The 24855-nt window shown below is 35.9% G+C and overlaps 2 protein-coding genes across 6 annotated transcripts in view; both read left to right on the top strand.

Annotated features, from left to right (window-relative positions):
• Positions 1-2967: 2967 nt before the first annotated feature.
• Positions 2968-9662, top strand: LOC107796096 (uncharacterized). 4 transcript variants are annotated; one of them, XM_075228199.1, is made up of 7 exons: positions 2968-3167; positions 3544-4668; positions 4762-4850; positions 5306-5547; positions 6924-7537; positions 7806-7899; positions 8994-9662. In XM_075228199.1, exon 2 carries the CDS (start codon positions 3552-3554, stop codon positions 4479-4481), a length of 930 nt encoding a protein of 309 aa, XP_075084300.1. In that variant the 5' UTR covers positions 2968-3167; positions 3544-3551; the 3' UTR covers positions 4482-4668; positions 4762-4850; positions 5306-5547; positions 6924-7537; positions 7806-7899; positions 8994-9662. The 4 variants fall into 4 exon arrangements, with proteins under 4 accessions (XP_075084300.1, XP_016474313.1, XP_016474312.1 ...); XM_016618827.2 differs by lacking the exon at positions 6924-7537 and having other exon boundaries at positions 5342-5547; positions 8994-9656; XM_016618826.2 differs by lacking the exon at positions 6924-7537 and having other exon boundaries at positions 8994-9655.
• An 8232-nt stretch (positions 9663-17894) lies between these two features.
• LOC107795885 (protein CHROMATIN REMODELING 20) overlaps positions 17895-24855 on the top strand; it is a 45974-nt gene continuing 39013 nt past the window's right edge. The window contains exons 1-6 of one of the 2 annotated variants that reach the window (XM_075228198.1): positions 17895-18147; positions 18237-18299; positions 18394-18489; positions 18561-18653; positions 19184-19374; positions 19463-19715. In XM_075228198.1, coding sequence (XP_075084299.1) covers positions 18004-18147; positions 18237-18299; positions 18394-18489; positions 18561-18653; positions 19184-19374; positions 19463-19715 — 840 coding nt within the window. In that variant the 5' untranslated portion in view covers positions 17895-18003. The remainder of the gene's footprint in view (positions 18148-18236; positions 18300-18393; positions 18490-18560; positions 18654-19183; positions 19375-19462; positions 19716-24855) is intronic. The other variant, XM_075228197.1, reaches the window with a different exon arrangement.

Raw genomic sequence — 24855 nt, 5'->3', positions numbered from 1 at the left:
ATATATTTTTTAAGATAATGAGTAAAATGGCGTTCAACAAGACAAGACGCGCATTAAATTTATATTATTTTCTGAGCTGGTGTATAACGCAAATTATTCATGCGCTATATTTCACTTACAATGGATTCTTTATGGTATAAATGTGTGCACACTTTTTCAGTTCGAGAAGACAAGACGCACATTATATTTGTATTATTTACTAAGCTACTACATCATGCATATTGTTCATGCACTATGTTTTACTTAATAATGGATTCTTTACGGTACAAGTGTGTGCATGCTTTTTTCAGGTAGACAAGAAAACACACACATTATATTTGTATTGTTTACTAAGCTATTGCATAACACATATTGTTCATGCGCTATGTTTCACTTACAGTGAAATCTTTACGGTACAAGTGCATGCAGGCTTTTTCAGGTTGACAAAACAAGATAACGCATATTGTACATGCATCATGTTGAACTACCTCCTATTTGGTTCATCTTAAGTTGAACCAAATTTTATTTTTCGGTTATTCATCTAAACAACCGTTTCAAAAATGCCACTTATATTTGATAAGTGATTTAAGAAGGGGCAAAATGGTGAAAGTAGTTTAAAAGATCCACATGGAACACGTCAGAATACAATCGATCCCTTCCTAGAAAAAATATGCTAGGTTGTTATACTGATTTGGTGGATGACAGGTGGTATGGTACTTTACATCCCTTGGAAAATAAGCCCATGAATATACATATAGATCTCAAAATTGAAGGACACATTATTGAGAGGAAGCGTATTCTACAAAGCCTGAAGGTATGCGAATTTGGGATGAAAACCTACAATAGGTTCCCTTATACTCAAAAAGGTGTGATTATGAAGTATTATGGCATTGGATGGGCCTGTTGTACCAAAAGCATTGTGTGCAATGTTTCAAACTAACACACACAAAGATGAACCAGAAGTTATTTGACATTTGATGAATTTTAGAGATGGAAAAGGCATTAGCCGTTTATCCTGCACTGAATGATCTTAACTACCTCCAAGGAACAGATGATCATCATTGGGCTTTATTAGAGAATAAAAAATTGCATAGAGATCTTGATTATCTTGTATACCCAACAATTGTGACGTGGGAGATTACTTCGGCAAGCGACAATTGGGAATGTTCCACCAATACTAATTTGGCTTAAATGTTCTAAAGATAGATTTTGACCCATACACAAGCCTCTAAATTTATAGAGAATAAAAGTGTTAGATAGAGAGGTGCAATCATAAAGGTGATACTTCCATTTCCTATTCACACCTCTTAAAAACCCAACACAAATCATACTTAGCGACTTACCGTACCATATATATTGAAACTGAAACTAAAAATACATATAAAAGTTTTCAACCTAAAAGCTGCCCCAAACACTATAAATAGACCAAAATTGCACCTAAAAAGCTACACCAAACACTAGCAGTGATAATAGCAGAAACTATAAAATTGTACCTTTAAACGTGAGTTTCTTGTGATACAATTCGCTCATGGTAAAATTTCACATGGGTTCGATGTACTTTTATCTTCAACTAATAGTCCAACATTTAATGTGTGTCTTTAAGCATCTGATTGCTCGATTGCCGTGAGTAAGCTTGTACGAATAATTGAATTTTACTTAGTTACAAGCAAGAAATAATAATAAACAAATGATTCATCTCTTACCTGAGAAAGATATGTATGATAATAAACTTTACTATTATTTTTATTCATTCTTTTGTCTTTTGTCTTGTCTTTTAATTTTCTAAAAATAAAAAAGAATTTCTTACAGATTTTTAATCTCGTAATCTATAAAAACATCCAACCTCTAATTGCAACGACTCAATAAAATCTTTTATAATCGCAAGAGAGATGGTTCGCTGATAGATCGAGGTAGGTGTGTACATAGACCGCGTTGGTGCGATTTTTATCAAAACCAAACCAAACCAACTATATCGATTTTGATTGGTTCGGTTTGTCGGTTTTTTCGAATTTTTTTGTTAATTGAATATTATTTCAATCTTACTTTATTAAAGTTATAGATAAGTGAATATATGTTTGGTAGAAATTAAAAAATAATAAACATAAGATCTATTAAAATATTCTTATGAGAGAAACCTTTTAGTAAATTATGGTAGTTATTTTCTTAATAGTCTAACAATAATTTTTCATTGATGTACACTTTCAAGGTTAATTGAATTTAATAATTAAATATAAAAATAATATGATAACTAAATAATAATATGTTATATTTAATTTTAAATTATTGAAATACTATTTCAAATTCGAAAAAGATATAAGAAATATTGACATATGAATATGGAAGAACAAAGAGTGATTGACGCATTTCAATAACACTTGATAAGAAAATGATACAACTCATTATTTAAGGTAAATAAAAATAAATAAATTTCATAATTCTATTAAATATTACATCCTGAGAGGATCTCAAATATTTCTAGATTATTTTAAAGAAAATTCTATATAAAGCCTTAAAAATAAATATAAAAATTATATATTTATTGTTAGTTTGGTTCGGGGTTTTTTATACTCAAGACCAAACTAAATCAAATAAAATCTAATTATATTTTTTATTCGATTTGGTGCGGCTTTCCGGTTCGGTTTGAACCCCTAAATCGAGGGATAAGTCATTCAATTAGATCATGAATGTTTGGAATACTTAATATGCAAGCCAATTATTCCCAGAAGAAATCCTACTCTTCCTTATTATTTCTGTTTTTTGTATTTATTAATTTTTATCTGAACTAAAATAATTGAAATAAAGTTCCAATAAATCTAGCAACCATACTTATTTAATGGAGATAAAAAAATTATTCTTTAATTACGATTAAAAGATTAAAACTGCTCGTGAGCATATTTAAGGAACAATTTTTGACCTACTTCAAACAAGAGGGACCGTTTTTTGGCATTTTCTCAAAGTATTGTCCACATATTAATAAACAAAAGAACAACGAAATCTCTTAAACCCTTCCCTAGCTCTCTTCCTTTCCTCCAGACCAAACTCCTTACTCTTCTTAAAACTCTTCTAAATTTTTTGTTTGGTCTTTAAACTCTTCTTAGTTCTCTTCCCACTTTCTTGATACAACTCTCAGCTACTTCCGCTGTGCTTAATATTGTTAGCAGCTTTCTGCTGTGTTGGGGCTGGCAAAGGTGAGTCCATGAGCTCGACTGTTTATTATATCTTCCAATTTTTTTTCCTGGAGTTTTATTCATTTCCTATACTTGTTTATTTATTTCTTGATATAGAGGGTGTTTCTTGGACAGTGTCTGCAAATTTTCCTTGTGGGTTTTGTCTGAAGTGGAAAATATGAAAATTACCTATAGTTGTTGCTGCTCATTTTCTGCATAGAACCTGAAAAAACCTGCCTGCCCCTATTAAATCCTTCGAATAGAGAAACTTTTTTTAAAAAAAAATTACCCTTTGATTAGAGAATCAGTGGAAATAATTCATAAGTTTCTCTTTCCCGCATTTAGGTATGGTGATATGCTGAATAACTGAAAAGTTGAGCATTTTCTTATTCTGCAGTGAAGGTCATGCGTTATGCTACTTTCAGTTTTGGATGTTCATCAAATGAGAAGTGCTGTAGCAAAATTAAGAAGATAGCAGTTTTTCTTTCTCAAATTCCTAGGTATAGAAGATGGTACAGCAGCAATAGTGCTGGACTTTCGTCGAGATTTTCCTCACACAACTCTCATCCAATTCTTCGATCTTGTGGTCTTCAGCATTGGTTCAAGAATTGGCAAGAATTGAGAAAGAATAAACTTACAGCTAGCACTTTTGGTCAAGCTGTTGGTTTTTTTCCTAAGCGCAGACCCCAACTCTGGTTGGAGAAAATTGGGGCAATTGAACCCTTCTCGGGTAATTTAGCTACGTGTTGGAGTAACATCAAAGAAGAGGAGGCTCTTGAGAGGTATAAGCTGATAACTGGAAATCCTGTCTCTTTTACTGATTTTCAGGTATATCAGGAAATGAAGAGGGAGGATGACTGGCTTGCAGCTTCTCCTGATGGCGTGGTTGACAAGTTTGTTTATCATTTGCCATCGAGAGGGGTTTTGGAGATTAAATGCCCTTTCTTCAATGGCGATATGAGTGCTGCAACTCCTTGGAAAAGAATTCCAATCTTTTATGTTCCACAAGCACAGGGTTTAATGGAAATATTGGATCGAGATTGGATGGACTTTTATGTTTGGACTACCAAAGGAAGCAGTTTGTTTAGGTTGCATCGTGACGAAGAATATTGGAAGCTCTTGAAGATTGCACTTTCTGACTTCTGGTGGAAACACGTCCAGCCAGCAAAGGAGTTGTACAAGAGATCACAGATCAAAAATCCCCTTGTTGAACTAGGCTCCTATAAGCCAGAACCTCAGCATGAATTGTTCCGGTCTATCATCTATGAAAGCAGGCGTGTGCTTGACAATTCCGTGTTGCTTATGCGTGAAGTTGATGGAAAATTACAAAACTGAGATTCCTTTAGAAAGATTGCGGTGTTACTTCTTCTATTAGCATACTTGAACTCCAAAATTAATCAAGAGACAGGGGTTGGAAGATCACATGCATTGACATGGGCCAGTTGAGCAAATGAACTTCTTCAATAGCCAAAATGGAGGCAGATGTTAGGACAAAGTTGGCACAAACTCTTATGGAGATAAGGTACATTTTGGGTTTTGTTCTCTTTAATTTTTCTAAATCTTAATCTGCACTGACAACAGTAACCTGGTTTCTCTTTGCTTATAAATTGGTCAGTTAAGTTGGAAATTGCTGTTGTCGACCCAATGACAACCTTCAAATAGGAGTGGGAAGCGATGATTGCAGAATGAGAGTCCCATGTGTTGGTATAAGTTGTTCTTTTATGTGTCAAATTGTTTTGTTGAATTTTCTTATCCATCTTAGTTGTTTTATTATCATTCTAATCACCCTCTTTTGATCTGTAAATCAGAATCTGATACCCGATTCCCAAAAAAGAGTTGAGCTTTACCTGGTTTATTTTCTATCTAAAGTATCAGAAGGATAAAAGAGGAATATACATTCCTGCTTGATGGAGCAATTATATGCTTGCGACAAAAATTCTATGCTTTTTCTTTTTCTTTGTCCCCCCCCTTTTAGAGAGTGGTCGTGGTGGGTGTCATTCTTTGTAAACACCGTAGCAGAAATGATGAATTCCTTTAGTTATTTAAATTCTTGGCTTTGCATGCCCTTACCAATTAATTTGATTCATGCGCTGTGGTGTCTCACCCTCTTGTTTACGTTACTTTGTACATGATGTCCATTGCTCTCCATGCTACTGCAGATGATGGGTTTTATGCAGTCATATGTTATATTGCAGAGCATGCAAAAAATTGTGCTGCACTTATGTATAAGTAAGGAAGCTTGGTGAAGAAAACTATGTTGGGAGTTGAAATGTCTGGTATGCAATGATTCTCTTACTCCCCCAGTATCTGGCTGCAGTGCTGGAGAAAGTCATTGAAGCTCAAGATTTGGCGCAGACATTGATTCAAAGTATTCAGATGCTGATGTTGATGACTATATGAGGTATGCTATTTACTAGATAACCATCTAAACATTAAATCCTGCAGCCATTAGGTTGCATATATTTATAATCCCAAAATTTTCTCAATCATGTGGCAGGATCAAGTAATTAATCATTTAAACTCCATATTTCAGTTCTTGAAGTTCTTTTTAGGCAATTCACCAGACTTGTTGTGAGGCAAAATATTTATGTGGAGCCATGCTCCAAGTAGTTCGAAATGTGTGGAATAGTAAGATGGATGAATAGAACTTGGACAACATTCCGAAAGAATACATTGTAACAAAAACAGCCTTGAGCAGTATAGATAAAATAAGTAACAAAAATCTTTGCTTTTTTGAGGTTTAAAAAATGTACTAAGGTTTGAACTCCTCTACATGACATTTCTGCTACTTTAGTTCCTCCAAGCATGTATGAGTTTTCTAACCTCTATGGCATAGAAACAATTTTCCATGAAATGCACGCTTTTGAAAATTTTGAAGAGTAGTCAAGTTGATTAATCTTGCCATGATCTTTAGGTTCCACTGTTAGCTGTAGATTTCACTATATAGTCTTTAGGCTATGGCAAATTTTGAGTTCATGTGCTTCAATTGGGCTCTAGATACATATATCTTCCTTGAGTTTTGCATGTGGCATGTGAGGTGAGGTTCTGTTGAGTTCTTTTGCATCAATTATGGTCTAGAACTTGCCCCAAGTGTGTTTCGAGGCGAAATTCTAGGTTGCGCTTGGTTTAGAAAATATTTTTTGGCTTTCTTTGGACCGCTTGTGCCTTAAATTGTCTACTCTTTGCGTGATTACCTTAGTCATCCCCCTTGAGCCTTTAGCCTTGCCATTGACAACCACATTACAAGCCTTTCCCCTTTTGTGTTAACCTCTTTTGATGCCCCGACCTTCTTGAAGCTACAGTTTAGGCTTTTAGCCTAAGTTTTGGGGAGGAGATGGGAAAAATGTATTGTGGTAGTTGAATGGAGTTGATTTGAAGGTAAAAGTGAAAACGAAGTGTGAATAAGAGTTGAAAAATATTGTAAGAAATAATACACGGGAAAAATATTATGTTATTGATGTGCCCTAACTATAATACAAGTACCCCTATTTATAACAATATACAATACCTACGATACTCCTATTCCATGTAGGACTATGCTTATTTACATAACACCTAACTAACTAACACTCCCCCTCAAGCCGGTGCATACAAATAATATGTACCGAGCTTGTTACATATATAACTAATATGAGGACCAGTGAGGGACTTGGTGAAAATATCTGCAAGTTGATCATTCGATTTCACAAACTTTGTAGCAATATCTCCTGAGAGTATCTTTTCTCTAACGAAGTGACAATTAATCTTAATGTGTTTAGTTCTCTCATGGAACACCAGATTTGATGCAATATGAAGGACAACTTGATTATCGCACACAAGTTACATCTGGCTGATTTCACTAAATTTCAACTCCTTGAGCAATTGTTTGATCCAAACTAGCTCACATGTTGCCATAGCCATTGCTCGATACTCTGCTTCTGCACTAGACCGAGCAACTTCATTATGTTTCTTGCTCTTGCAAGATACCAAATCGCCTCCTACTAAAACACAATATCTAGACGTAGAACGTCTATCTGAGGGTGATCCTGCCCAATCAACATCTGAGTATCCAACGATCTACTCTTGGCCTCGATCCTCAAACGATAACCCTTTTCCTGGAGCCAATTTTCAACTGTTTGGGATGCGAGAACAGAGAAGTCAAATGTTTGTGATGAGATCATTGGGTGACTTGGTGTTGCAGCAAGGCAAAGTAATCGAGAGAACAATTCATCAACTGTAAGGACAGTCGGACTAGCTAAAATCTGGTCGCGCACTGAATCAAGGTCATTAGGAAGTCCAACGAGTGTAAGAACGAGAAACATCTTTTGTCGTTGCTCTTGTTGCTTTTCAACACTAGTAGAAACTGGCATCAACTTCTCCAATTCCTCCATGACTGCCTATACTTGTCCCAAGTAAGTCGACTTATCCAATTCCTGTTTCTTCAAATTCGTCATCCGCGATATCACATCGTAGAAACGAGATATGTCATTAGTGTATAAAGTACGAGCCTTTTCCCAACTAAATGACATGCCTGGAATGGATGAAACAAAGACATCAATTTGGAATCAATAGATCGCCACAAGATACTATGAAGCATGCTTAAAGACATTTTTTATATGTCACTTGATTTTATTAATGCTGTGGGCGGCCAGCATCCTTATAAAAAAAAATGGACTGCAGTGCTGGAGAAAGTCATGGAAGCCGAAGATTTTGCAGATTCTAGCACCGACACGGATTCAGATAATTCAAATGCTGATGTAGATGACCATATGAGGTATGCTATTTACTCAATCACCACCTTAACACTAAATCTTACAGTCATTTGGTTGCATATTTTTAGGAGTTAATCCCATTTTTTTGTCAATTATATTTTCGGGTAATCAAATCATTTAAGAGTTACTTTTTTCAGTTCATTTTAGTCAATTCACCAGCTTGATGTGTGACAAAATATCGATAGTTCGGAACGCGTGGAAGAGTACGTGAGACTGTCCCGGTTGAGGGTGCGGTGCATTGCAACATCCTTGTTACCCTATTGCAAAACCCTAATGAGGCTTGCAAATGCTGAATGATAATCGTTGTAGCTTACCAAAATCTCTTTTGTGTTCCTTTATGTGTTCCTACCAAGGCAAAACACAGTGTTAGCATCAGGCTCCAATGACCTAGAGCCCGCTTCGATATCCAAACTAGTAATGCTCGTAGACAGCTGAAGCTACAGGAAAAGTATAAAATAGTATTAAAAGTGTACACGAGTAAGCTCATATAGCCTAGAAATGATGTGCTGATATATCCTGTGGTAGATATAATCTACACACACATTAAAAAAAAAAAGAAAAGGAAAAGGCAATGTAGAGGCTTTACATAAGTTGCTCCAGTTGGTACCTCTTGGACAAGCGAGGAGGGAGTCTTCTTCCCAGATGAATAAACCGTGTCAATACCAAGCCTCACTGGTATGTTTAAACACTGATACTTTGTCCTAGATGGCTCGTCGTGGGATGAATGCTCAATCTTAGGTGTGTTACTCGACCATGTAACTCTTGATATCTGATCCTCGTTCATCACCCTAGCTTCCTTGATTCCCTAGCTAGGATGGATCTGATCTATTGGGCTCATATACCAGCATATCCAATATTTAAGGATTGTGTGAGTTGTGACTTCTGTTTACTCAACTCCTGTACATGAAGCGTCAAAAGATCCAACACAATTTACGTGGCATTATGTGTTTATAGTCACTTTTACTCTTGTGGCTTTACTTAAAATCATCGCGGAGAAATTATTTATGCATATAGTATTTCCATTGTATCTAGTTGTGTTAATGATGCTCAGTTACAACTTACATGCATTAATATTTGGCCTCCAATGTATGTCTAGATAATGGGATCACTGATTTACTGATGGAATCAGATTCACTTTTGGTGATAAATATGGTAACATGGAAAGAGCCAGGTTTCATGGAGATGAAAGCATAATGTGCAAGCCATTCAAGAGATGATGGAGCTGATTAATGCACACTTACATCATACTTTTTGAGAGCAGTGGCAGAGCCAGAATTTTTGTTGAGGTGTGTCAAAATATATAAAAGTAAACATATCAGGAAATTAAGGGGAGTCAATATATAGTATATTTACATATAATTTATTTTTTTACCTAGCTACACAGTGTATTTTTCCCGCGAAGGGGTATCCCCTTCCTATAAGGTGGCTCCGCCACTGTTTGAGAGGGAAACCTAATTGCTGACAGTTTTTTATCAACATGACAAAAACCATGGTGAAATAATAATTTTTTTTTTTTGGAAGGGAAAAAAAAATTCTCCTATGTTGTTTTTTTTTTTTTGGAAGGAAAAACTACACTAGCAACAAGTACCTTCTTTTCGAGTTAAGAAATAATGCAACAAGGTGCCAATCCTAAGTGAATGAAGTATATACAGAGATTCAGTTTGTGAAGGAAAACTCACTTTTGTTTTGTTGTAACACACATGGAAATAGGAGTACGTCCTACACTTGGGACCCGTTTGGTTGGGGCTGTGGAAAGAATTAGTTATGGTATAAAATTCAGCATTTTCCCTGACTGGTAGAGGGAATTACTCGTTGTATAAGTTCAGCATGTTTTCATTCATTGTTTGGTTGCTATTTTTATTTTCCCGATACCTGCATAACTTAATAAGAATACGGGTATTAGCAATGCATGTATTAAATCAACTAAAATGACAAAAAATACCCTTGTGACCTTCAAACTAATTTCTTTACTACAACAAATTAAATATTTCACAACAAATAATTCATGCATTATAATTCCTACATTATTAAACTATGCATTCAATACATCCTTTACTAATTTTTATATTACAATCCTTACATTACCAATTTTTGTATTGTAATTCATAAATTACTAATTTCTACATAACTTGCTTCTAAATCAAATAACCTCTTAAGTAATTTGAAAGCTTCGTGGAAAAGTTAGGGTAGATCTTATATTAGGGGAAAGGACAGAAATGTACTTACGGAACACATAATTACTCCTAAAACATATAATTACTGTTGCTGCACCAAAACTATGAAGGTATTGATAAAATCAAGCAAAATCCTGGCGTCATTGAACGACATTAACCGGGAACGACGGTAAATTTATATGGATGGTATTTAGTATTAGCATTTAGAATATGTATCTTAATTAAGAAAAATATATTGGGATTTATGCAAAAGAAAATATTTGGAGTTATCAACAAACATCAAACTTCTTGAAATCCCCTTTTTTATAGTACGTGTCTACATTATGTTTGACTTTTTGTTTTACATGTTTACTCTCTTCCACCCCATTTAATTCCTTTATTTTATACTTATCATTTACTAAAAAAGTTATTTTATAAATATGCTAAAAGGTGTACCATTTGGTATAATATTGGACATATTTAATAAGTCGTATTTGTTATGAAAATAATTATATTGTGGATGTCCATTTATTACTCCGTTATAAATAATCTTCCTGAAAAAGATTATCCATTTAGTACTCTATTGAAGTTTATCTACAAGCAGCCGATGCATGTAGGTTGCAAGTAGCTCAATGAAATGATTTGCAGCAGCTTCTTATTAAACAGGCAGGTTGCAAGCAGCTCATACAAACATCTTACAAGGAGCTAAAGAAAAGCCTTGCAGCTTCTTCCTGAAAAGCCTCGCAGTTGCTTCCTTTCTTCTATAAATAGAGGAGTTTTCAGTTCATTACGTACATAAGCTTAAAAGTTGAATAATATATCAATCTCTCTCTATACTTGTCTTCGATTTATTTACTTTACAGTTTTTATTTTATAATACGTTATCAGCACGAGACTCTGCCATCTCGAGCAAATACTTTGAAAGTATCATAGGTATGAACTTTCTTTTTCTAAATAATATCAAATCTTTCTAAACTTGAATTTGTAGCCCTGGATATATCGGGCAAAAGCTACATGTCTTGGGTGCTTGATGCGATGGGTCTGGCAGACACCATCAAGGACAAAAATCAGGCATCAAACCAAGACCGTGCCAAAGCAATGATATTCCTACGCCATCACCTTGATGAGGGCCTGAAAATGGAATCTCTTATTGTTAAAGATCCAGTCATACTGTGGGGTAATTTGAAAGATAGATATGACCACCTGAAGATGGTCGTTCTTCCACAGGCACGATCTGACTGGACTCATTTAAGGCTACAAGATTTTAAATCTATCAGTGAGTATAATTCTGTTATGTTCAGAATTATTTCCCAATTAAAATTATGTTGTGATAATATTACTGATCATGATACGTTGGAGAAAACTTTTACCATTTTTCATGCCTCGAACATGCTCCTGCAGCATCAATATCGAGAGATGGGATTCAAAAAGTATTCTGAACTCATCTCACATCTTCTTGTAGCCGAGCAACATAATGGGCTATTAATGAAAAACCATGAAAGCCGACCTACTGGTTCTTATCCATTCCCTTAAGTGAATGAGACAAACTTCCACCAAACTAAGCGTGGAAGGGGGCGTAGCCCCAGTCGTGGTCATGGTCGTGGTCGGGGAAGAAACACTAATCATGGTAATAATAATGCACCAAAGAACCATCCTCACCGCCAACAGCGGAAAAGGAAGGAACAAAAGCATGAAACGGTGCAAGCAGCAAACACAGAAAATGCATGCTATAAATGTGGAGGAAAAGAGTACTGGTCACGTACCTGTCGTACGCCAAAACACCTGGTTGAGCTTTATCAAGCCTCCCTGAAGAAGGCAGAGAAAAATGCTGAAGCAAATTTTATTTCTGAAGATAATTTAGATTTCATGCATTTGGATGTAGCTGATTACTTTGCACTCCCATAAGGAGAAACAAGTTATGTGATCGGTGATGAATCTGTAGAGATGTAAGTATTTTAATTTTTGTTGTTTGTAGTAGATAGTATGGTTATGTAATAGTTGTACATAAATAAAAGTTATGCTTTGATAATAATGTTTACTATCATATTTATTTTGTTTATGTCATTTTGAAGAATATGGATAATCCTCAAACTATGTTTGAATCAAAGACCAATCATGAAGATATTTGTGTAATTGATAGTGGAACAACTCGTGCCATATTCAAAGATCAGAAATACTTTTCTTATTTGCATAAGGAAAAAGCAAATGTTTCTACAATTTTTGGTAATATAAGTTTGATTGAAGGCTCCAGAAGAGCTATTGTATTTCTGTCTAAGGGAGTAAAACTTATTATAGACAATGCATTATTCTCCTCCAAGTCCCGAAGAAACTTGTTGAGTTTTATGGATATCCGCCGAAATGAGTATCATGTTGAGACGATAGATGAAATGAATATGGAATATCTTTGTATTACAAAGAATGTTTCTGACCAGAAGTGCATTGTAGAAAAGTTACCAACTTTATCTTCTGGCTTATACTATTCAAAGATTAGTACAGTTGAAACACACTCTATCGTAAACCGGAAGTTTACTGATTCAAATACTTTTGTGCTTTGGCATGGCCGTTTGGGCCATCCTGGATCAATAATAATGAGACGAATTACTGAAAATTCGAGTGGGCATCCATTAAAGAACCTGAAAATTCTTACAAATGATGAATTTTCTTGTGATGCGTGTTATCAAGGCAAAAATGATCACTAGACCATCACCAATGAAGGTTGAGTCCCTACCTTTTTAGAGCGTATACATGGGAATATATGTGGACCTATTTACCCACCAAGTGGGTTGTTCAGATATTTTATGGTCCTAATAGATGCATCTTCAAGATGGTCTCATGTGTGTCTACTATCATCTCGCAACCTGACGTTTGCAAAGTTATTAGCCCAAATAATTCAATTAAGGGCACAATTCCCAAATTATCCTATAAAGGCTATTCGCCTTGATAATGCTGGAGAATTCTCATCTCAAGCTTTTGATGATTACTGTCTATCAGTTGGGATAAAAGTTGAACATCCTGTAACTTATGTTCAAACTCAAAATGGCCTTGCAGAGTCATTTATTAAACACCTGCAGTTGATAGCAAGACCACTACTTATGAAAATAAAATTGCCCACTACTGTTTGGGGCCATGCTATCTTGCACGCAGCATCACTTATCCGTCTCATACCGACACATTATAATTAATAAATATTTTCCATCACAATTAGTTTTTGGTCATGAATCAGATATTGCCCATCTATGAATTTTTGGATGTGTTGTATATGTGTCAGTAGCACCACCACAGTGCAGTAAGATGGGCCCGCAGAGAAGGTTAGGAATATATGTTGGATTTGAATCACCCTCTATTATTCGTTATCTTGAACCATTGACAGGAGATTTATTTACTGCTCGATTTGCAGATTGTCGATTTAATGAAACAAATTTTCCACAATTAGGGGGAGAGAAAAAGGAAATCAAAAGAGAAATTATGTGAAAAGTTTTATCATTATCTCACTTTGATCCACGTACCCCTATATGTAATCAGGAGGTCCATAAGATCATCCATTTACAGAATATAGTAAATCAAATGCCAGACGCATTTAATGATTTGAAAAGGATAACTAAGTCACATATCCCTGCAGAGAATGTGCCTATCCGAATTGATGTCTCAACAGGACCATCTACTAGCATGAGAGCTAGTGAACCTAAAGCACGCCTGAAGTGTGGTAGGTCTTTGGTTCTAAGGATCAAAATCCTAGAAAAAGAAAATCGACAAATGATCAAAATGATATTATGAAGGGATCTCCTAAAGAGACCCAGGATCTGATTAGTTCTGAGATTCCTGAAGAAATCAATGAACCCGAGACTCAAGTGAGTGGGAAACTTTTAATAAGCTCTACTACTGATGGAATTAATTTAAATCGATCTGAAATAGCGGTGGATAATATTTTTGCATATAATATTGCACTTAACATTATACAAGATAGTGAGAATCTTGAACCCCGATCTGTCGAAGAATGTCGACAAAGATTTGATTGGCCAAAATGGCAAGAGTCAATTCAATCGGAATTGAAGTCATTTGCTAAAAGAGAGGTCTTTGGATCAGTAGTCCAAACACCTGGTGATATAAAGCCAGTTGGTCATAAATGGATTTTTGTGCGAAAAATGAATGATAAAAATGAAGTTGAAAGATACAAGGCTCGCCTTGTCGCACAAGGATTCTTACAATGACCTGAAGTCGATTATGAACATATGATGGATGTGGTTACAGCTTATCTGTACGGGCCACTTGATAATGAGATTTACATGAAAATCCGTGAAGGATTTAAAATGCCTGAAACAAATTCAAAATCTCGAAAAATGTACTCAATCATATTACAAAGATCTTTGTACGGTTTAAAGTAATCTGGGCGCATGTGGTATAACCGCCTTAGTGAATATTTGTTGAAAGAGGGTTACATAAATGATGTTATTTGTCCATGTATTTTTATAAAGAAAATGACATCATAATTTGTTATACTTGCTGTTTATGTTGATGACATAAATCTTGCTGGAAATCCGGAAGAGCTCCAAAAGGCAATTGAATAACTTAAGAAAGAATTTGAGATGAAAGATCTTGGAAAGACAAAGCTTTGTCTTGGACTACAAATTGAACATTTAGCAGACGAGATCTTTATGCATCAATCTGCCTATACAGAAAGGGTCTTAAAAAGCCTTTACATGGACAAATCGCACCCATTGAGTACACCAATAATTGTTCAATCACTTGAAGTGAATAAGGACCCGTTTCGACCTCCAGAAGAGTATGAGGAACTCCTTGGTCCTGAAACACCCTATCTCAGTACAATTGGTGCACTTATGTATCTTGCTAATGTTACAAGGCCTGACATAGCATTTTCTGTTAATTTACTAGCAAGATATAGTTCTTCTCCTACACGGAGATATTAGAACGGGATTAAACATATATTGCGATATTTAAAGGGAACTCTTCATATGAGTTTGTTTTATGCTAACAAAGATAGTGCATATCTTGTTGGTTATGCAGATGCAGGTTATTTATCTGATCCACATAAAAGCTCAATCTCAAATCGGGTACGTGTTTACATGTGGAGGTACTATCATATCATGGCGCTCCACAAAGCAATCTATTGTTGCTACTTCTTCAAATCATGCTGAAATAATAGCTATTCATGAAGCAAGTAGGGAATGCGTATGGTTCAGATCAATAATTCATTTTATTAGAGAAAAATGTGGTTTGGAATGTGAGAAAAGACCCACAATTTTATACGATGCTGCATGCATAGCCCAATTGAAGATGGTATGTACTTTTGAGAAGATGGTATACAAGATTGAAATGCGGATACTCAAATATTTGAAATAAGATTTTCATCAGGGGGAGTAAAATACGCTATGTACTTTTTTTTTCTTACTAAAATTTTTTCCCACAGGGGTTTCCTTATAAGGTTTTTAATGAGTCAGCTAGAAATGCGTATTATTAAATATGTGTACTCTTTTTCATTCACTAGGATTTTTTCCACTGGGTTTTTCCTAGTAAGGTTTTAACGAGGCACAATACCTTTTAATGAACATCCAAGGGGGAGTGTTATGAAAATAATTATATTATGGATGTCCATTTATTACTCCGCTATAGATAATCTTCCTGAAGAAGATTATCCATTTAGTACTTTGATGAATTTTATCAACAAGCAGCTGATGCAGGCAGGTTGCAAGCAGCTCAATGAAATAATTTGCAGCAGTTTCTTATTAAACAGGCAGGTTGCAAGCAGCTCATGCAGACAACTTACAAGCATCTAGAGAAAAGCCTTGCAGCTACTTCCTGAAAAGTCTCGCAGCAGCTTTCTTTCTTCTATAAATAGAGGAGTTTTCAGTTCATTATGTACATAAGTTTGAAAGTTGAATAATATATCAATCTCTCTCTATACTTGTCTTCGGTTTATTTACTTTACAGTTTTTTTTATAACAATATTGAAACATATTAATAAATAGTATACTATTAGTTTACCAGTATATCCTTGATTAAGTATATATTTTACAAAAGTATACTATTTAATATAGTAGTATATTTATAATTTATGTTTATATTTAACAAGTAGTAGTATACTTTGATTCAAGTTTATATTTAACAAATACTTTATCGTCCCAATTTATGTGATGGTATTTAACTCGACATGAAATTAAGAAAAAAAGAACTTTTAATGCTATTTAAAAATATTTATTTTTTGTTTGATCAAATACAAATCTAAGATGGTAAACTTATGTATTGTTTTAGTTGTAATGAAAGAGTTATTAAAATAACGGCCGGACATAAGCTTGATCTCTCTCTCTATATATATAGTTTAAATGCTTGTGGGAAAACGTTATAAAGTTCCAAAGGCAATTAAAAATCGAAGAAAGGAAATAATGTTCCAAGGTTGGTAAAATGAAGACGGCACTGGCGATATATATTAAGGAGAATGGAATATTGTGGTTCAAAAGAAGCGCCAGAGGAATGCAAATCAAGAAATACACAAGCTATGGTCGTTCCACAAATAGGTATTTGCGGAGTTTGAGAAAATATCACTTCTTTCTTCTCATTTTTCTTATTTGGTTGTTGAAAAAATTGTCGAAGAAACTTGAAACAAAATGCAGTTATCCTTTGTAATATAAGATTACTATGATTTTAAAAAAAGAAATGACATGTTACACTGTTCATTTGTTTGGCGAAGAAATTTGTCGAGAAGAGTGAATATAACTTTCGAATTGTTGATAACTTTGAAGCTAGCTGTTCGAATTGAAAAAGTTTCTTCACTTTGACACTGTAAGTAATATCTTATATCCAAGAGCACAATTCTATTCTGGATGATGACGGTTAATGTGATAATTTTTTAGTTTCCAAAAAGTGAATAAAAGGGATAAAGTTAAATTTGGAAATCATTCCCAAAGTTCCAGCAAGTTCAATTCTTGGAATGTATCCAAGGACAGATAGGATGAAGTGAAAACTCTAAGTAGTCATTTCTTCCAATCATTAATTCAGTTATCTGTATAATATTAGCATTTGAATTTTGGGATATAAATGTGTCTTATGCGTGCATACAAAGGTATGGGAAATATTGATTTTAATATCTATTTGTTTACGCATTATATATTCATGCGTTATTTTTTATGAACTTCTTTTTTTTCTTCTTAATGGTAAGAAGAATGGCTTTGAAATAGCTAAGTTCAGACGTAGACCGTGAGAATGACATAGTTTTACCTTTTTCATTTCCTTTTCATCTTTTTTCCTTTTTAGGTTGGTTTCCTTTCAAATTTCACTTAGATAAAAAAATAATATCAACTATATGAAAACAAAAGTTTTAACATTTTCTATTAAGAAACCCGATATTCTACAAAAAGAGCTTAGAGGAAGAAGAAAAAAAGTGGGCAATATGTCAGTTTTAAACCACCAAATTTTATTCAGGCAAGTGACACTGTCTTTTCTCTTTTTGTATAATTTTTAATTTTTCGATTTTGCCTATTCAAGTTAAAATGCGCAATGGATTGTTTTATATTTAAATTAAAATATCCAGAGTCCAGAAAAGTATAAAGTGATTTTTTCACAAAGTACAAAAGAATATTTGGACTTCTTTTATTTCCTTTTAAAACTTATGAGACTGATTTTTACTCATATTTTTAATTTATTAAATACACTAGTTTGATAAATAATATTGTTAATTAAATATTTTAAAACTTCTGAGATCGCGTGTAGAGTATTGATTAAGTAGAACAGTAGAACGAACCCCAAGATTCCGCTAAATCTCGAGTGCAACGACGTCGTTTGCGTCAAATCATCTTTTACCAAAATGCAAAAACCCCGTTTTTTCTCTTCTTACCCTGCTTTCAAGGCTCCTCCGCCTACAATCCCATTAGCCAAGAACTGTCCTCCTTCCCTCGATTTTGAAAATAAAAAAAAGTTATACTCCGAACAAAGAGAGAGAAAATGGAAGATGAAGTGGAAAAACTCATTGAAATGGAAGAACAACAACAAGATGTAGTAGAAAAGGCTTCTCCTTCTGCTTCCGATGATTCTTTTATTAACGATGATGATGATTCTGATGATGGCAATCAACAATCTCCTCATGAGGTTTAGCATTACCCACCCCTTTCCATATTTCTTTTTTATTTTTTGGCTTTGGACGACTGATATCTTGTTTGCCTTGATTTGGATTGTAGGAACCATTAACTGATAAGGAGATTGAGGAGCTCATTGCTGAGCTTTTAGAAACTGAGAGTAAGGTTTGGCATTTTACTGCTTTCTTTTTTTCCCCTTAAAGATTGATATTTGTGGGCTGCACTTGTCTTTTAACTTTTTGGGTTATGAATGTTATAGGCTGCAGAGGCTCAAGAGGCTTTAGAAGAAGAGTCAATAGCTAAAGTGGAGGCTGATGTTAGGGCTGAGTTGGCACAATCTCTTTCAGGAGATGAGGTACATTTTCAGTCTCCCTTTTTTCCCCATGTATATAAAACTATAAACCCCTTTAAATTTGGTCATTGCAGTTGGAAAAAGCTGTAGCTGATGAAATGGCAATCTTTAAAGAAGACTGGGAAAATGTTCTTGATGAACTGGAGACTGAGAGTGCTCATTTGTTGGTAATTGCTTTACTGCTTTTTCTGTTAAATGGGTTTGTTGATTTTCTCGTTATGAATTAAATCAACTCTAAAGGATGACTGCAAGCATAAAAGGAGCTTTACCCGCTTTGTTTTCAAACTGGAATATCTGAATGAACACAAACGGATATCTTTTCCTGCTAGTTCTGATAATAGCATGCTTGAAGACATTTAGTTTACAGCAGTTACATATTGGGCAATGGGTATAGAACACGGAAACAAGAGCATAAAAGGATAGCGTTTGCTTTTGTTGTTGTTATTATTGTTATAGCGCCAGTATTTGGACCAAAGTGCCTAACATTTACTAATACACTGGGTACCTATACCTCCCACCAACATAGGTATCGTGTAACATTGTCTACAATGCTTAGGCAAATAGGAAGAGTTCACCTAGTGTCGCTTCTGCTGAATCCAAATCTTGGTTCTAAGTGTCCTACTTCTTAGTATTCATGATGTTTGTAGCTATTCATTCAGGTTTCTGCTTAGTTTTGTTCACATGCTGATATTATTAGGAGCAACTGGATGGTGCTGGTATTGAACTCCCTAGTCTCTATAAGTGGATAGAGAGTCAGGCTCCTAATGGTTGCTGCACTGAAGCATGGAAAAACAGGACTCAGTGGGTTGGTTCTGAATTGACAAATGACATCACTGGAGCAATTGCTGATGCTGAGAAGTATCTTCAGATCCACAGGCCTGTAAGAAGGCAAGTGGCTCCACCTATCTTAGTATAGTTACTAACTCAATGGCAAACAAGTTGTGTGTTCTGACTTTGGCCAGTCTTTTTTGGGCAGGCGACATGGAAAAGTTTTGGAGGAGGGTGCCAGTGGTTTCTTGGCAAAAAAACTTGCTGGAAATGATGGCAGTGAGGCTCAGGGAGGGAGCAATGATGTAGATTGGGGCTCTTTCAGCAAATTATGTTCTGATAACTCGTCATCATCCATGGGTACCATTTCATTTGGCAGCAAAGATTGGGCCTCTGTTTACCTCGCTAGTACCCCACAACAAGCTGCTGAACTGGGACTAAAATTTCTTGGAGCGGACGAGGTGAATCAATTTGATTTGATTTTGTTATGATTTGTTGAGGCACGTTCTTCTTGCACGTTTTCACATTTTAATACATGAATAACATTCTTTTATTTAATTTTCCTTGCATGGTTCAATTGCAAGCTTTATATCTTACTGAAGTTGCGTTTGTAACTTGACCTTTAATCTTCCTTACCCTCTCCTGGTCATTCTTTATTTTAATACTGCTCTAGCTCATTGGAGTTGCCTCTGAAACGCGACTTTCGTTCTTCCTTACCCTCTTCTACCCAATAGCTTACAAACTATTACAGACGGTGGCCTTTCCACTTAACACCACATGGCCGAAGGAATGTTGACCACAATTCCCAGTGCCAATGAGCAATGTAAGAAAATGTTGGTCTACTGAGCATAGAGGTCTTTGAGTGAGGATCTATAAATAGATCGGAATCATTGATGGTGTGCAGCCAAAAGAAGCGACAATGGAAGGAAAATAAATGTGTATTGCTGAATAGTTGTGGGCAGTTAGTTTGTGAAATGCAAAATGCTACAAAATCATTGGTTTAGGAAATTTGACCAGGATTTCCCATCTGGAGTTGTAAACAAGCTGAACCGAGTCAGAAAAAAAGAAATGCCAAGAAAATTTAGCTGGCCGAGCTTGAGTGAGCCAAGTATTTAAGGCTTGAGCTTGACATGTGCTATATTTGAACATCTCATGTTTAGGATTCAAAAATATAACACCATCAGTGTAACCAACCAAGGTCCAACATGGCTGGACAATGATCTTTCCCTCGATTGGTGGTCGCCAATAACTGGAACCTCTCCGGTGAGTAAAGAGGTCAACCAAAGATGGGTGAAAGTTTTTGGAATTCCATTGCATGGCTGGACAATGAGCTCCTTTCAATACATCGAAGATCTATGTGGTGGGTTTGTTGGCATAGATCTGTGTAAAAAGTGGAGCTTTGGACCCCCCAAGAGAAGCAGACCCGGTACTTGGCGATTTGAGATATAAAATCTCAATATTGGAGGATCAGGTAGCCAAGCTAATCACCTTTGTCGGCGACGTCGCTACTGTCAAGGGAAGAAAGGAGAAAGTTGCAGGCATGGCTTCCTCGAGTCAAGCGAAGGAGTCTATGTATTATCCAACGGTCCAAGTCAAAGAACCCATGGGTCGTAATAACTTTAATTCAAATTTGATTAAAGTAGCCCCTAAAAAAGTGGTTCTGCCACATCATCAGAAGCCTAACCCTAACCATACCAGAAGACAAGGCAAAGAGGCTGCTAATAATTTGGGCCTTAAATTAGACCGTTCGTATTATTCTAAGGGGCCGATATCTTAATCTTCTGTGGGGCTGAGAAATTGCAGCTGCAGTATCTTAACCTTAAATTGCTATTATTTGAAGCCATCTCAGGGTTACACATTAACATGTTGAAAAGTGTGTTCTTTCCGGTGAATGTTGTGCCCAACTTGGATAAACTGGCTGTCATAATGGGTTGTGGCATAAGCTCCTTTCCAACAACTTATCTAGTCCTTCCTTTGAGTGCCAAATACAAATCAACAGTGGAATGGAGTAATTGAGAAAGTGGAAAAAAGACTGGCTACATGGAAAATGCAATACCTCTCCATGGGTGGAAGGCTAACTCTAATCAATAGTGTCTTAGACAGCAGTCCAACTTACATTATGTCCCTCTTCCCTATGCCTAGTAAGGTTCAGAAGCATCGGGACAAAGTAAGAAGATCTTTCCTTTGGGAAGGCAACAGTGATGCTCACAAATTTCATCTAGTGAAGTGGTCTAAGCTCTAAGGTAATACAACCAAAGAAGCAAGAGGGTCTGGGAATCAGAGATTTGACCAAGCACAACAATAGCTTATTAATGAAGTGGTGGTGGAGATATGGACAAGAAACTACAAGCTTATGGAAGGAGGTAGTGAATGCCGAAGTATGGGAAGCAAGACCTCTAGAGAACCAAGCAAAACAGAGCTGCACATGGAGTTGGTCCTTGGAAGCACATAAACAAACTGAAGGATGGCTTCTTTCATGATGTCTCCTTCAAAGTTGGGAATGGGAACTTTGTTAGTTTTTGGAAGGACAAATGGCTTAACAATCATATCCTGAAAGACACTCATCCCATCATCTATCAGATAGTAGTTGATCCTAACTCCACAATAGCACGAAATAGGACAGGGAACACATGGGATATTCACTTAAGGAGAAACTTGCAAGACTGCGAACTAGGAGAACTCTTTGATCTTTACAGAATTCTGGAAAGCACCACAATGAACCCACAAGTCACTGACAAACTAAGATGTGGCAGCTCTAGTAAAGGGTCATACTCGGTCAAGGAGGGGTACATCAATTTGTGTGCGCAAAATGGAATGATTGAGCATTGGCCATGGAAGCTGATTTGGAAGACTAAGATCCCCACAAAAGTCATGTGCTTCTCTTGGACAGCCCTCAGAGAAGCAATTTTGACACAAGACAACTAGTGCAGAAGGAACTTTCACCTAGTAAACAGATGCTATATGTGTCAACAACGATCAGAATCGGTCAACCACTTGTTTTTCCATTGTTCAGTGGTTGCTGATCTGTGGCGCATGTTCTTATCAGTTTTGGGCATTAGTTGGGTAACTCCTCAGACTATAAAGGAAGCAGTGGAAAATTGGAGCCTCTGGAAAGTTGATAGTACCATCAAGAAGATCTGGCAGATGATTCTAGCATGCATTTTCTGGTGTATTTGGACAGAAAGGAACCGCAGATGTTTTGATGGCATTTCAACTCCTAGCTGTTCACTATCCAAGTGGTTGATGAATCTTTTCAGTTGGAGTAATTAGCCCCTGTAAATGATGCAATTTCCGTTATAGATTTCATTAGTTCTCTTACTTTACTTTAAAAATCAAGTTGTTTGATCTTTGGATTTTAGCTCCATGCTTCAATTGTTGTTTTTGTACTCAGGAGCTAGTCCAAACTTTTTTGTAATTTCTGCATCTTCTTGATGCCATCAATATAACACCTTACTTCATAAAAAAAAACCAACCAAGGTCCAACAATTTTTTTAATCAACCATAGTAGAACAAAGACCAAAACTAATTATCCTCTTGTCAGCTACTCTTAATAAGAATAAAAATCTTAGAATGTATGGCTACACTTCTTTAATTCAAAGGAGCTACCTTCTTAGAGGTTTTGAATATAGGTGGAGAGGAAAGCGAGATGCTGGGAGGGTCTTTGCATCATCAAAGGGGGCATTTAGTGAGGAGAGGCATGAGAAGGTAGCTCATGGTGTCGTCGTGTCGTGTAAAGAGAGGAGCAAATGATGGTGTACTGATAAAAACATGTTAGGTGATTTCTTTCTTTCTGCCTAATCCTAGGAGTCCACCCTTATTTAAAAAGAGGTGAAGTGAAGCAATGAATGAGACTAGGAGTCGAGAAGTTGAGTAGAAACAAGGTCGCTATTATTGTAAGAGGTGCAAGATTTTTAAGATGAAAGAGATGATGCCTACAGTTAACATCATGTTGGGTGTACTATATCTAATCAAGTACTTTTTGTTTTTCTATTTATGGAAATTCTTTTATTTTTATGTATTGAGATAGTGATTGGAGAGTGGTTGATTGTGTTATAGAAGAAATATTGTAATTGAACAAATATTGAAGCTCAAATAGGCCTATAGCCTTTCAACTTCAAGCTGCGTATTTTGAGGTTCGAGATCGGTTGTATCCATGCTCTAGCAGCTCGAGCTTGAAATGGTTCAATGCAAGCTTGGCAATCATTCAATCTGACTTGGCAATTCACACCCCTAAGAACAATTTCCTTCAAGGGCTGGTGGATAGTTTGTTAATATGGAAGTGATTAATAACATGATATGTAAAAGAAAGAACAACAAAGGAAGGCAAAAGCAAGAAAACAACTAAAAAAAGAAGCACGGGTGTGGAAAAAACGTTTTTGATTGATATCTTCCATACTTAATCTCAATGTTCTGCCATATGCTTCATTTCCGTACTGAACCTCCACAACCATTTACAAAGAAAACTTTTATTGTGTAGTTTAAGCCTTTAAGGTTCTTCACCCTTAACCCACCTACCTCTTTACTACTGCACACTGTACTTCACTTCACTAAAATGACTCTTTTTTGCTGAATAGCCGTCCCATAAAATTCCCTTCTGATTTTGTCAATTTGCTTCGCCACTTCTGCTGGAATGGGCAATAAAGACAGCAGATAAGCGGAGATACCATCTATCACACTATTGTTCAAAGTCACCTCCTACCAAGAGACAAGTATTGTTGCTTCCAGGGGGCTAGCTTCGTCTCACACTTCTCAATAACTCCTTGCCATACACTTCTGTGATTGTCTTGCACGCAATGGTAGCCCTAGATAGGTGGTAGGGAACTTCTCAATTGTTACCTCTGCCAAAACTCCAATGTGAATTTCAGCATTAATAGAGAAGATGAAACTTTTGGACAGATTTACTTTCAGGCCAGTACCAACTCTCAAATTTAGTATTTGCTCCGTGTGTGCTTCACATAACAACATGGTGTCATCGACATGCAATAATTGAGGTATTTCCACCTATCTTCCATCTGAACCTTCAATAGTAAAACCTTTAATCCATCCCTTTTCAGTAGCATTCTTCAACAGTGTCCAAAATTTCCATCACAATAAAGAGAAAGAGTATCACCTTGCCTTGATCCCCTTTGTGACTTGAAATATCCTTCTGGACTTCCATTAACCAAGATTGAAAATCTTGTTCTAGAGATGCGCATTTTAATCCATTGAGTCCACTTACCACCAAATTCATCCACTTTAGAATCTTCAAGAGACAAGACCTACTCAAGTGATCATAAGCTTTGATCAACGCATTCATTGGCCAATAGGCATCCACTTTCTGTCTTCCTTTCAGGGAAGCGTTTTGGCTTCCGGACACGAGCTTATTCATTACCTTCTTCAGCCTTTCGGTGAGACCCTTTGCAATGATCATATATACACTTCTAAGCAAGCTTATAGGCCTGAAATCTTTAGGGGTTGTTTGGTAGCCGGTTAGAGAGGAGTTTTCCATGTATTAAAACTAGGATAACTTTATACATTGTTTGGTTAAAAGAAGGGGAAAAATAATCTCCACATAGAAGCTAGCATAAATTATACAATGTTTGGTTGTTATTTTCTCTTTTC

This window comes from Nicotiana tabacum, chromosome 13 (assembly GCF_000715075.1).
Source record: "Nicotiana tabacum cultivar K326 chromosome 13, ASM71507v2, whole genome shotgun sequence".
NCBI lineage: Eukaryota > Viridiplantae > Streptophyta > Magnoliopsida > Solanales > Solanaceae > Nicotiana > Nicotiana tabacum.
Note: the sequence above shows the minus strand (reverse complement) of the source record. Positions and strands in the feature narration are given on the sequence as shown.

What these genes read in the sequence shown, in the direction of transcription:
- LOC107796096 (XM_075228199.1), top strand. Translation starts at nt 3,552, where the DNA reads ATGCGTTATGCTACTTTCAGTTTTGGATGTTCATCAAATGAGAAGTGC.